Source organism: Larus michahellis, chromosome 3 (genome assembly GCF_964199755.1).
Source record: "Larus michahellis chromosome 3, bLarMic1.1, whole genome shotgun sequence".
Taxonomy (NCBI): domain Eukaryota; kingdom Metazoa; phylum Chordata; class Aves; order Charadriiformes; family Laridae; genus Larus; species Larus michahellis.
The window spans coordinates 40,414,454-40,428,177 of record NC_133898.1 but is presented as its reverse complement, the minus strand read 5'-3'; the positions used below and the strand labels follow the sequence as shown (position 1 = coordinate 40,428,177).

Genomic DNA, 13,724 nt, shown 5'->3' with positions numbered 1-13,724 from the left:
CTGCAGGAGAGGAAAGCCTGAAGAGTGCCCTGTAATGTAGAGATACCCGTGCGACGTGGCCTTCCAGATGCTGACTGCTTTATAGGAATGGGAGGTTGGAACACATTAATTTCTTTTGGTGGAAGTATGGGGTATATTTATATTGTTTAAAAGCTGTCTTTTGCATGTTACCTTGTTACCTCCAGGTCAGAGAGGGCAGAAAGAAAATCTATGGGATAGGCTTCTTGCACTCCAGGGATCCCTCAGTGGGGTAATTTCTGTTTGCCTTTGTTCCGCTATTCTTTCAAACATCGAATTGCTGTCCCCTTAACGCTGCTCTACATTGTTTCATTGTGTGATACTACTTTTGCAGAAAAAAACACCTTAGCTGACAGCCTTGCTCTGGCAGATCTTTACAAGTACCTAAAATTCTTTGTATGCTGTTCCCATTGCATTAAACTTGCTTGTTTGTGGCTGCTCAGGCAGCAATGGTACCAGAGAGAGGGGTAGCTTTCATGCTTTAATTACTGCTGGGGTCAGAAATCCTTCATTTGGCCCAGAAGTAGCAGCTATTCTTTAAGGATGTCTTTTGTACGCTCAGATAAAGTCCCAGCAGCATTGGGACCCAAGAAAGTGAGGCCTGTGCTGGCTTGGCCAGTCTTCCAAAGTCAAGTAGGCCTTTTAGCGCAGTGCCACAGCTTGAAGTACTTTCAGTCAGTTTATACAAAATGAAAATATGAGATTAGGTAAGACAGAACAGAGTGGAAAGACAATTCTGGCTGTTTACATTTGTGTGTGGACCTATCTGGCAGTCGGGCAGCGCTGTTCCTGTCAATGCAATTTGAGGGCGCTCTGCAATGAGCTGGGCTAATTGCGCCGTTTCTTGAGCACTCTTCCTGGGCCAAGTGAATTACGCAGCTGGGTTGGAATTCCTCGGGCTGCTGAACGTCCTGCTTTGTCTTCTTGCAACACACAACGCACAGGTTCCTTTTCCAATGCTGACATTTTATGGTATTAATAATAGCAATAGGATGCAGTTGTCCAGAGATTACATCACTTGGAACAGTAAGCACTAGGCTCCTAATTACCTTGCATTATCTACAGTTTCTCACTTTTATTGTAATTCAGTATAGACTGAGCAATACTAATCCAGCAAAATGCCATCATTACTCTAAAGTCAAGATTTTTATTTATTTATTTTTACAGTCAGAATCTTATCTTAAAAGGTGACAAATGGATACTGTATGCTATTTCTCAAAAAATCTGATTTCTGAAAGACTACTTTAGTTTGTCTTGAACAAAAGCTTCTGGTATTTTTTCTGTTGTTTTTACATCATTTAGTTCTTGAAAATGTTGACAACTCACATTATTGTTGATTATAAAGTCCCACATCATATTTTTAGAAAGTGCTGAACCATGCCTATTACTGTTTGTATCTCTGAGTTAAGAAATATTTTTCATTCAATGTTGACCTTTTTCGTGTTTCATCTGATAATTTATATTGCTGTAAATGTGTGAGTACTAGCTGGCACAGAAGTAATTACCCTTGGCTTTATATTGGAGTTAAAATACTTTAATAGTTTGGAATTTGTCTCTGAAATCATTTGAGTAGAATCTCTCGATATTTTTATGATCTTTATGGGTGGGTATTCAAATTAGCTTCTTTTATCTGAGCAATAAATGTTAAGCAAAAATTTAGATACTCGGTAAGGCATGGTTTTCCAGAGACCAACCAAGGTTTACAGTAAAAATGGAAAATTTATCCCCAGTACTGTCTACTCTCAGTTAGTTTTCCCTAGTCTTCAGGAAAGTGTAGGTGGTCAAGGATTTCCAGAAATGGGAGCCTGACTAAATAAGAATACCTGTACCGAAGTGTGAATAAGAGGTCAGCCAGGTACCATATTAATTTAGCATCTTAATTAATAGCATAATGAAATAAAATAGCTGGGATTTCTAAGGGAAGAATGTGCTTAACATTTTGTCCTGGAGAGATGATGTGAACCAGGCAGAGGTCACAAGGAGGGGAAGGGAAGTGGTTCTGCCAAAAAGCAATCAAAAGCGCATGTCAGATGGATAGTCATCCCTCAGATGTCGGCGCAGAGGGCCCCAGGCCTGTTCCTTTCTTCCTCAACTTCTGTGTGATATGTGGTCAGATAATACTAAAGCTAAAGTCATTAACAAAGTTTTTCTTTCTGTTTTCATTTCAGTTATTTGCCACCTTCCATGCATGAATGGAGGACAGTGCAGTTCTAGAGATAAATGCCAGTGCCCTCCTAATTACACTGGTAAACTTTGCCAGATCCCTGTGCATGCTGCCAATACTCCAAAACTGTACCATCACCCACAACAGGTGAATAAGCCTGTAGGATCACAAATTATCCACTCTACTCATACTTTACCACTGACGATGTCTGGACAGCAGGGTGTAAAAGGTAACTTTTTTCTTGATAGATATTTTTTCCTTTGGAATTCATTTTATTAACTAATTTTGGGTATCCAACCAGTAATGATAGTGATCTGTTTACGTAGTTTGAATCTTGACACTACAACTTGAATCGTGAGCTCACCAGAATGACTGGAAAGTATTTTGCTCAATGACTGAAATAATAAGAAATAACAGTGCTATTGAAAAGAGTTTTTAAGTAAATCTACTTCATTTAGTGCAGATTGCAGAGTCAAAGGAAAATGCAGGGGACTTCTTCCAGGATTGTAGACGTGTTGAAAAAGAGAATGACTGTGGCTGAACAGAGTCCATAAATTGCATAAATACATTGGTAGAAAATTGCAGGTGATTCTATGGTTACTAGTGGAGGGAAGAGACAATGTTTTTCAACATAACAAAATTTGTATCTAATGTAAAACTAAAAATACAGTCCATGTTTATCTGTGTTATATCTTTTGGTAGAGTCTTATAAGTTAAGTTTGTAGTGAAGATGGCTATGACACCATTGACATAAACAGATGATTCTTTCCAGGTCATGTAACAATATAATACAAAAAAAATGGTAAGGATCTTCTACTGCTAATGCTGTGAAGAAGGCAGCGGATCAGAAACAAGAAAAGCTGTGATGTTAATCAAATTTTTCCCAGTCAAAGAAAATTCTGTCAGCTTCAGGTTTCCGTTCCCTAATGCCTTTTTGTGAAGTGACAAGTTCTGATGACCTTGAAGAGAAGTGTTGAATTCTTCCAGTGTGTCTTATGACTCTTGGTAGCATTTTGTCTGTCCATATGGAGATCCTGTCCATATGGAATGACCCCTGCAATTCAGTTTCACAGCATATGAATTAGTCTGAATTTTGTTTGTTTGTTTCTTTGAATTGCCAGATTGATTTTATTTTTTTTATATTATTATTATTATCTCATCGAGGGTAATTTTACAATTACCTCTCCAAGATGACTACCTCTGAATAAAAACAAATATATGGGGGAAAGGAGGCTCAGTTGTTGGCAACTAGTTCCTGAATAACTTTGCTAAAAGAGGCAAAAGTATTTATATGTTTGTGATAAATATAATCTAATTTAGTAATTCTGTTTTCAGACGGGGACATAGCTGTGAAGGAAGTGTTGACACTATCCTTCTGGAAACACAATATTTTATAAATGCTTTCAAGTATCTGCTCCATCTTTTCAATGGATTTGTTTTCTAGGGACTGCCACACAGTCCATTGGGAAATAGTTTCCACTGACATGTTGGAGTATTAGTCCCTAAAGCTGTTCAGAACTTTTCTAACTCTTAAAGATGAAGCGTGGAGGAGTGTGTGAATTAGAGAAGATAATTACCTAAACATTTTGTAGAGCAGAAATTTATTTCTGTGACTACTTAATTCCGCATCAAATTATTTTAGACAATGTGGTGGACCATAAAAAAAAAAATGAAGACATAGTTGTTTTTCAGATTTGGAGTTGCTCTCTTAAAACACACAGTGAGTTTCTCACTGCTAAAGAGTCTGACCTCTTGAATATTTTTTTTCCTGACCCTCAAGTCCTCATCAGAACCATCAGCAGTCTCAATGCCTTTTCTTCTCTTTCCGTGCCCAAAAGAGGATGTTGGATTGTAGAGAGAGGAGTGTTTTGTTTCTTTCAAGGAAGGAATAAAACAATTCATCCTGAAATGGCTGGCAGAAATAAAAATTAATCAGCACACCTAGGCAGTAATCCAGGACCTGGAGAGGATTGTGGTGATAATGCTACATGGGAGGAACCAGCCTAAATTTGATGTTTTCAGCATCTGGACATCTCTAAGTGGATTGACAGATTAAAGTAGATCTATTAATTTCTTTTGAGGCCTAATATATTCTTTAGATTTATCAGCTGGAGAAAAGTAGTTCAAGGGATCCCTCTTCATACATAAAAATGTATGATAGTAAGTTGGGGTGAGTTTTGTTATTTTTACAGCCAGACTATGCTGTCTTGTCTTGCCCTGCAAAACCAGTGTAATAGCCTGAGAAGGGCCTTACTGCTTTACTTCTTGTAACACTGAATCTTTTCTTTGTGGGTTTACCCGTAACAGAACCCATGTACCATAAATTTTGCTTGAAGGTTGTTTTCTGCTGCAGGCAGGATCTGAAAAGCCATTTAGGCCCCACAGCCATATTTTGCTGACTTTATTCCTGATGTTTCTGTCTGCAATGAAAGAATGCAGCGCAGAGTAAAAATAAGTTTGTTTTTTTTTAGGAATTCCTATGTGAGACCAATTAATACTGAAAATTAAAATAATGTGAAAAACCAAAAGTAATTTCTATAAAATAATATAATTTTAAAGCAGATAAAATAAATGGAATATACTTCCTGGGAAATGGAGCTGTAAGGTTGAAATTGTAAATAAGAACTGAAAATGCCTAATTGAGTTCCAAAGAACAGTCTGGCCTCCTGGAGGCAAGGAGACAATTCATAAGACTCAACAATCCAGTATGTGTTATAGAGAAAGTATGTCAAATGATATTTCTTGGTTCTTGATGTTTGGAAGGGGTGTTCTATCTAATGGATTGTCTGGCCGGGAGGGGACTGTAATACTTGCTGACCAGAGAGACCCAGCCAGACCCAGTAAATGCTAACTTTTTTATGCAGCTTACAAACTATAAAAGTTTTCATACACCTCTCCTTCTCCCCCCCAATAATTGGAGTTACATGTTTAAAGGACATTTTGTATTTCAATGAAAAGAAGCTTGAGGCTCAAAACCAGTTCTGTGCACATTACGTTGACTGGAGGGTCTCAATCTATATACCCAGACTTAATACTACAACTGTGTTTAAAAACGGAAGTATCTGAAAAACCTTTCCTCTCTCTTTATCTGCCAAATTCTGAACTCAAAGTTCAGGGGTGGGAGTGGTGGTTTTAGATGGTTGAGATGCTGGCAACCGTTGCAGGGGCAAACTAGGGACTTGGCAGGTATATAAAGGTAAAGGGATGAAAACTGAAGCTTTTTCTGTGTTCCAGAGAAAGATGATGGATCTGAAAAAGAAAATAAAGCTTACTATATATCCAAAAATAACCCAGTGGAGTTTGAATTTTGGAACTTTGAATGGGATTCTTATTACACAGTATAACCACAAATATTAATGTCACACCAGCCAATTTGGACATCCATGTTTATGTAGCAGTCTTTACAATCCTATAATGTCCTTCTTTTCTGGGTGAGGAGTTTTCATTTTCTTGTTAATGAGAAATGCATTCTTTCAGCCTTCCCTCTAACCCCCAAGTTTGGGCTTCATTTATATTACAGTCACTTTAAGGCACTCTGTAAAAATTCTAATGTACAAAAAAGAAATGTCTTAGAGGTGCCTAAGATACCGTTTTTGACAAATTTTATTACCCATTTTTCTTATGTGTTTTTCCTTCAATTATTTTAGTGAAGTTCCCTCCTAACATAGTGAATATCCATGTGAAACATCCCCCTGAAGCATCAGTTCAGATCCATCAAGTTTCAAGAATTGACAGCACATCAACAGGACAAAAAGCAAAAGTACCTCAGCCAGGACATCCACAGGTCTCTTACCAAGGTCTTCCATATCAGAAGACCCAGAAAGGACATACTACTTACACAAATCAACAACCCATTCCTCATATGTTTCCTGTTTCAGTTAAAACTCAGCTTGGGCGCTGCTTCCAGGAGACTATCGGGACACAGGTAAGAAATGTTTGCTGAGGCTTTTGAGATAGGTAGCTTTAAAACAATATTACAAAAGAATGAAAAAATGTTTCCACCAGTCGCTGGGAGAGAACACATTTGACATTCTTTTCCAAAAGAAAATTCTTTTGGGAATGTAAAATTTTTACAAAATAACATTTTTCTGAAACTCTTTCTCTTTCAAGCTATTGTCTTTATTTTCTGTGGACTTGGATCCCTGACTTTCTGGCTTCAGTTTATCTAGCCATAACTTCTCCATTTATGAGCTATCTCTCTAAATAAACCAACGTGACTCTAAATCCTAGTTCCATCTCTTGTAATTAGACAGCTAAGTTTACACCATCTTCCACAGCTTGTACTGTCCTGTGCTTTAATGTGTTTTCTTGCACGTGCATTTCAACAGCCAGTGTTTTTCAAGGAGTTGCAGTTTTAATTGAAATTCCTATTCAACAACTTCATGTGTTTTACAGTATTGTAGGCTAATGTTTTGAATCAGTTGAAATGTGACCATTGAATGGGGTAGAAAAACTATGAAAGCCAAATGAGTGTTTGCTAGAGCATTAAAACCGTAATTCAATTTAAAAGAATATGATCGCATCGGGTTTTTACATGTGACTACATAAAATTGCATGTCTTCTTTCAGTGCTTTAAGCAACACAGTGTTATCTTTTTTTGCATATTTGCGTATATATCTAACTATACAGAGAGAGGAAAAAAAAGCATTTGTGAAGAGATTGTAAAAAAGTTAATAAGACCCTGTTATTTATTGCTTATCACCTTGCCGAAATTTAACTTTTGAGACCAAATTTTTTTTATGCTCAATGTGTGCCTCAGTCTGAATTGTTTTAAGAAGTTTCAGAAAAATCACTCACTTGTTTTGAGGCATGATGTTAGAGGAGTATGTTTTTTACTCAGGCTAAAAAAGTTTGTGACTGTTTCATGGAAGATTTATATCATCTGTATGCTTTGAAGCAGAAATGTAAATTTATCATGAAGGTCACTCTGCTTTTGGTCCTTCCAGTACCGTGCACCCAAATTTAGCCAATTTTCAAGTATCTAAAAATATATGTATTTCTAATATATTCCGCAGATATTTGTTAGGTGTTGGCAGCAAAATTCTCTAAAGGTTTCATCTGCAGAGAGCATGGTCTGCCTTCCCTTCCAGGGGACAGCACCCCTCATCCTTGGAATATCAGACTGGAGCAAAACATCCTTTACAAGTGTTTCTTCTAACTGTCAGTGAATGCTGTGATGCCCAGTGTTAGAACTGACAGAAAGGAAATTTTCTCGACTTATCACGGCTCCCAAGCAGCACAAAAGAAAATAAGGGATGAGACCTCACTCACAGAGGAGCCAAGGAGCTTTGGAGAGGATCAGTGATGGGGGGGACAGATAAGAGCAGAAGCAGGATGGAATCAGAAGCAGAGTGAGGGTAATGTAGGTGGCAGATCCCACGGTAATGGTTTCAATTACCTTCTTGAACCTCAAACTGAAAGCACAGTTTCTTAGTCTCAGTCATTCCGTGCCAGCTCCAAAAAACTGACTTCTTCCTGTAAAATATTTTTCTGTTCTCCTTTCAGTGACTGGCTTGTGCAGAGTATTGTAGCATTCTTAATAATGACATAATTAACTCTGGTTTCAGAAGTCATTGCTGTGGAATTAAAGATTCCCAAACCTGCTGATGCTAGGCCATCATGTCAGGGTGTTTTAAAATAACTGATTCTGGAAAATGCTATGGAAGAAGTAAATTTAAATGTAATCATGCCCCAAAAATGTTTCAAGAAGACTAGAGTTAAGGTTAAGTATGGAACTTTGAAGGCTAGTATTCACTAATTGTTAAATGCTTGATTTGTGATTACAGTGTTTGTTTATACTGATGAGCTCTTCGTGCTTGTCTGTTTCATGAATAGTAAAACCTCGAATTTTTTCTTTGGCCAGTGTTGAAGCACATGTTCAAATGAAAGTTTATAGATCTTCCATGAAAAATCTATTTCATGAAAAATCTATTTCAAAATGAAGCACTATTTGCACTCATACACAGAAGAAGACAAAATTCCTTCCTCAATGCAGTGGGTGCTGCATCTTTTACATGTTATGCTGGATAAATTTCCAGTCTGTTCTTTCTGCTGCATGCATGAGTGAGGTATTTCAAATTATATATCCAAAACTTGCAGTGTGCTATGCACGCCCCTCACATTACAGTGGTTTTAAAACTAAAGCTTACTCATCGATCACCAGAAGACAGTAATGTGCTCCTTTTAAAGGTGGGGGGAAGGGGAAATATGCTTGCATTGCCTTCATGCCTGACTTGGAATCCTACTAAATGGTCAGTCTCCAATTTTTATAATGTTTTTTTCAGTATTCCCCTGGAAAAATGTGTCTTTGCAGTGCTCTCAAAAAAAGGGTAGTGCCTTCTATTTTGGAATAATACATGTTCTCTGTTTTTACAATTTCATTGATCTTTTCAGTGTCAGTCTTGGAGAAGAGCATAGTTAAAAGGATTTCAGAAGACTTTTGTTTAATTTATGGTTTAATTTAATTTATGGTTTAATTTAATTTAATGGTTCAATTTAGAATTGGAGCTGTAGGGTGGCATTTTGTAGAGCATTCATTTAAGACCTTGCCATAAATATAGATTTAAGTGACTCATTCATCTTTCAAACTTGAATTGGAAATGTTAGTATGTTTTTCCTGCAGTCAGGCAATGCATATTATTTATTTGTATGTTAAATATGCCTTGAACCTTGAAAGACACTTTTTTTTTCTTCTCTTAAATAGATCTATTCTAAAAGAATTTGGTTTTCTGTTTCTTTGATATTTGCTTTGCTAAATATGAGGGTTCTCTTTATTTGTTCAGACGAGCTGCTAAACTGAGCTTTCCGTATTAGTAGCGATGTGTTACAAGTCCTTTCTGGAGTTTATGCTGGGTAATTTTGGTATTACTTTTTTTCAACAATCGTCAGTGCTCATACATTTTTTTGCAGGGTGGATTGTATATTTGGCTTCAGAAATGTTTTATTAAATATCCTGGGATCAGAGGTGACTTTACTGTCTATAGAGCACATGGATGGAAGGATATGTGTGTGGCCTCTTGTAGGCAAATCAACCAAGTTAACAAAGACTTTGTTGAACTTACTTTTGGTTCAAGCTAAAAGTACAGGATAAAAACAGTATCAAAATCTCTGCTGCGGTTTTGTGTGTGTGTAACCTCTACCATTCTGTGTTTCTCTCCGTCTCTTGTTCTCTGTATCCTCTTCCTTGAATTTCAACTGTTCTTTCAATAACAAGTCCTCTGATTTTTAATGCTTTGTTTTTTTCACAACCTTCTGTGGAATATTTTTCATCTCCCAACACATTCTTCCTCACCCCACCTTAGTTAAATTCCTTTAATGTGTCTCATTCAAAAACAGTAGTCCTGCAAAAACAGTAGGATAGTTGCTATACTCAAATCCCATGACAGCCAGGGTGTATTTTCTGCAGTGCATTTCCAACAGAGCACATACTGTTGAAGTTAGCAACTGGAGCCACTCTGAACCGAAGCTTGGAGAGCATTATGATACAGATAGTTGAAGAACCTGTTTGTATTCTGAGGCCTCTAATCACTCCTATCAACAACACAGAAATTCTTCTAGACTGCCTGTTCGCTTAGGTGTCTATACTATCTTAAGTGACTATAAGCAAAGGCAGCAACCATGAGAAAAGGCTGGTAAAAGATGTGTGAAAAGATGTCAGTCTGCAAGCTTAGAAGGAGGGAGGGAGAGGAGGAGAGAGAGAGAGGGGCTTTAGAGGAGTAAAATTGAATTCGTAGTTTAATTTGAATAGATAAATTAAGATGTTTCATAAATACATATACACATGTATGTGTTGCTTAATTGTGACTGTTTTCTGCAGTGTCCTCAGCACCAAGAAATAAAGTAGAAAGAGCAACTATAGAAGCAGTATTAATATTACAAATTTTAAAAAGTAGTGTTGGAAGCAAATGGATGGTTCTGTTTTCTGCTCAAGTCAGTTCACTTTCCTGGCTGCCTCTCTTTTTTTCTGAGTGGAACACTTAGCAATTATTTTTTCTCTGAGAGATGTTATGATGATTGCTCCGGGATAGCTTACCATGTTATATGGTAGCTTACTATGATATGTCACATACAAAAGTTGTGGTTCATCAAATGCTTCCCTAGTACCAAAAAGGTTTTTTGCAGAGTATATTGTAAAGTAGCAGTTAAGCTGCAGGCCAGAAACTTATTGATGTCATAAAAATATAGGGAACAGACCTTTATCTAAACTCGCACCTTGCGATATATATAAAATGATGCTGAGAAAATAGAGACTTGGAAGTTGGGAAACAGATACAATGGGAGCAGTATGACAAAAATCCTACTTAAGATGGAGAACAGTAGATTTGTGGAGAGCACTGTATGTTATGGTGCCTTCAAAACCTGGAGACAGGGCATGGTGTCCTAGAAAGTCCTTTACAGCCATGTAGTCCTGTGTTTCTGAAATCCAAAGAGTAGTCATCTTAGACCACTGATTCTCTAAGTCCTATTTAAAAAGCAAGCAAATAAGAAAGATTATTTCTCTTCTTTAATTCCTCCTCTTCATCTGCTTTTCATTTTAATTCTAATAAAAATGCCTTTATTATGACATAGAATATCTTGTTATTTCCCTAAATACTTTTACAGTGTCAGCGGTTCACCTAGTAAAGATTGTGTTGGTAATTTCGAGTCCTGGTAATTTCCCATATAATTACTCTGCATTTAAATCAAGAAAAGAATGCAGATGCTTAGTGTCTGTCGAAGTTCATATAAAGAGAATTAGGCACTGCTTCCCCCTACCCCCCCCAAGACTACTTTGAAGTGTCTACTAAGTATGTTCGTGTGTTTTCCTATGATTACTACATTTCAGTATTTTGGCTAAAAAAAAGTCTTTTTTTCTCAAAATTGGTTTGGTCTCATTTTTGCTTAACTGTAAAGAGGGAGGCTGGTTTGGGGTTTTTTTGTTTGTTTTTTTGGCAAGGCAGCAAGAAATTGGAGAAGCTGGTATTTCCAAATTTCTCTAAAGCAGGCCATTTCTGACCTGGTTCACAAGTAATGCTATTCTCTTCAGCAGATATTTTTGAGTGTCAGTTTTACTGAAGGCAGACTTGTGGTGATCTCAGCATCTGTAACTTAAAAAATGAAATAAAAAAGACTTGTTTTTCTAGAGAGAGACAGATATTGAAGTCGCTTACCTGACTGAAGGCAACATATGCCAAAATGTCTGTCAGAGAAGCTGGCTAAGAAGTCGTGTCTGCCTTTGCTTGTTCATTCCTCCCCACTGTCCCTCAGTTGGGCTGATATAATTGCTGAGAGGAGCTGGACTACTCACTGAAACAATTTCAGTGATCCCCCCCTTTTTTGTGGGGGTATTTTAAATTGAAATCAATTTCAGGTTGCAGTGTGCGGGGATGTTTCACCCCTCACTTGTCAGTTGTTTGCGGAATGTTTTGTGCTTCCTTTGTAAAGTGCTTTGAAAGGTGTTATCAGAAAAGATCCGTACTTGTTACAGCTCTGTTGAGAAGGATGCTTGAATTAGAGTTGTTCTGGTATTGAGAAGTGAAATTTGGTTTATTGTAATAATACTTTGGAAAATCATATTAAAGAAAAACAAAATATACCTCCTGTAGCAGTCAATAGAAGGATATTTTGATAGATTTCTTTTAAATAAATTAAGCTAAATAACATTGGTGGTGAATACTAGTAAAGACTTTATTGACATTTATAAGGGTTGTCCATTTTTCATTGCAATGAAAACATTCAAGTGTTCAAATGTGTTTCAAATGCCGCTTAGTTCTGATAAACAAGTATGTCTCACAAACAGATGTTAGTTGATCAGCATCTTTATTGTGATGAATTTCTAGGGAAATAGTTTATTTAACAGTATGTTTCAGTAATGTCTTTTACAGGAAACATTTGTTTTGGTTTGAGCAACACCCTTCTCTGCTGTCAGACTTGGTAGAATATAAAATAAGCCAAGTGAAGGGTGGCAGCTGGAAAAGGTTAAAAATTGTCAACATTGTATCATGATAAAGCTTCTGACTGCAAATCATTAATTGTTTAGTTAACTTGAATCACACAAGGACACACACAGATCATGTACTTAACTTTGAGAGTATACATGAAGTTATTAGGAACTGGGCTTAGATCATTGATGATTTTTTCATGATGGAAATATTAAACAAAAGCATCAAACTTTTTGAGTTAGAAATCAGAGCAGAAAAATGTGTTGATAGCTCTTAATGCATAACCTAATGTATCGATACTACTTTATGCAATGTGATCGTAGTGCAAGTAGTCTAGAGGCGATGACAGTGGCGATATGCCAGTTAGGTTATTCATTCAACTGTATAAATATCCCTGTTGGACTTCACATTTAACAAAACATTTCCTATGGAAGTAAATTTCAGGTATTTTCATTTTTTGACAGCTGTATTAAATGAACTTCCCTATTTATATTCTTTAGGCAGGAAAAATGATACAAGTAAAATTCTGTGCTTCATACTGGTACTTTTTCTCTTAGAGCACTTTTAAAACCTTTTTTCTTTAGAATAGTCTTAAAAATACCATCTCATAAAATAACTGTCTGGAATTCCTTGAAGCTCATGGTTTGGCTTCTGAAGTTTTTAAACAAATAGACTGTCAGAAATTGGTGTGGATTCACTTCCAGAATTAATGCTTCATTCGCAATAGATCAATACCCAGAAATATCAGAAGACTAAAGATGTATCAGATACCAAAAACACCAAACATTGTTTTAATTACTCAAATAGAAGAAAGCTGGATAATTTTTACTTGCCTATGAAGAATGTTCTGCTTAAGCCAAAACAAATTCTTTACCAGTTCTTTTAGAAAGTCTGGAAGTATTTAAGTTTCTCTCCTCTGCTTATGAGACAATGCCTGTTAGTGAGCCAGTGCTACATGGGATAATACTCTTCATTCGTAACAACCTGTCATTCATCCGGTCAGTAAGCCAATTAAGTGTGTGTGTTAATTGTTTCAGTAATACAGTTTATTAAATTTGAGGGTTTTTTACTCTGTTTGTCATGCCTATAGGGGGAAAAGAAAAAAAGAAGCAACAAGCCAAGGTCTGTGCCTGTTGAATAGTTTACAGAAAGTTAAACAGTGTATCCATTCACTTCTGCTATTGTGGTATGTGAAATGCAGTCTTTTGAGTTGAATCCCAGAGTCATTAGCTATTAACTCAAGCAAAGCACCTATCGATTTCAATCATAGTTAATCATGTGACACTCCTTTATTTATGCCTGTATTGTGGTTTTAGCTAACAGCTCGTGACAGGGATTTGTAGATAGGTCACACAGGAGTGGGAGTCCCAGGAAACATTGCGGTCCCTCGGCCAGAATCCTCTGCGGTTGCCCTGACACTAATTGCCAGACTGGGCTCTGTACCGCAGTTTAACAAGGAGCTGAATTAATTCCTCCTACTGCCTCAGCAGAGGGATTCGAGGATATAATCCCTCCTTTTCCCTGGCATTGGAAAACATATGAAACCTCGGTGGTAGTGCACAACTCAAGTACTGTTAGCTCTCCAAGACTGTGGAGATGGGACAGAAGCTGGAGTCTGGACA

General features: G+C 37.0%; 1 protein-coding gene across 17 annotated transcripts in view; it reads left to right on the top strand.

Moving 5' to 3' along the window:
• LTBP1 (latent transforming growth factor beta binding protein 1) overlaps positions 1–13,724 on the top strand; it is a 203,607-nt gene that overhangs the window by 87,317 nt on the left and 102,566 nt on the right. For 14 of the 17 annotated variants that reach the window (XM_074579857.1, XM_074579856.1, XM_074579855.1 and 11 more), the window contains 2 exons: positions 2,187–2,411; positions 5,830–6,107. In XM_074579857.1, the coding sequence (XP_074435958.1) occupies positions 2,187–2,411; positions 5,830–6,107 (503 nt within the window). The remainder of the gene's footprint in view (positions 1–2,186; positions 2,412–5,829; positions 6,108–13,724) is intronic. The other 3 variants (XM_074579851.1, XM_074579862.1, XM_074579861.1) reach the window with 1 other exon arrangement.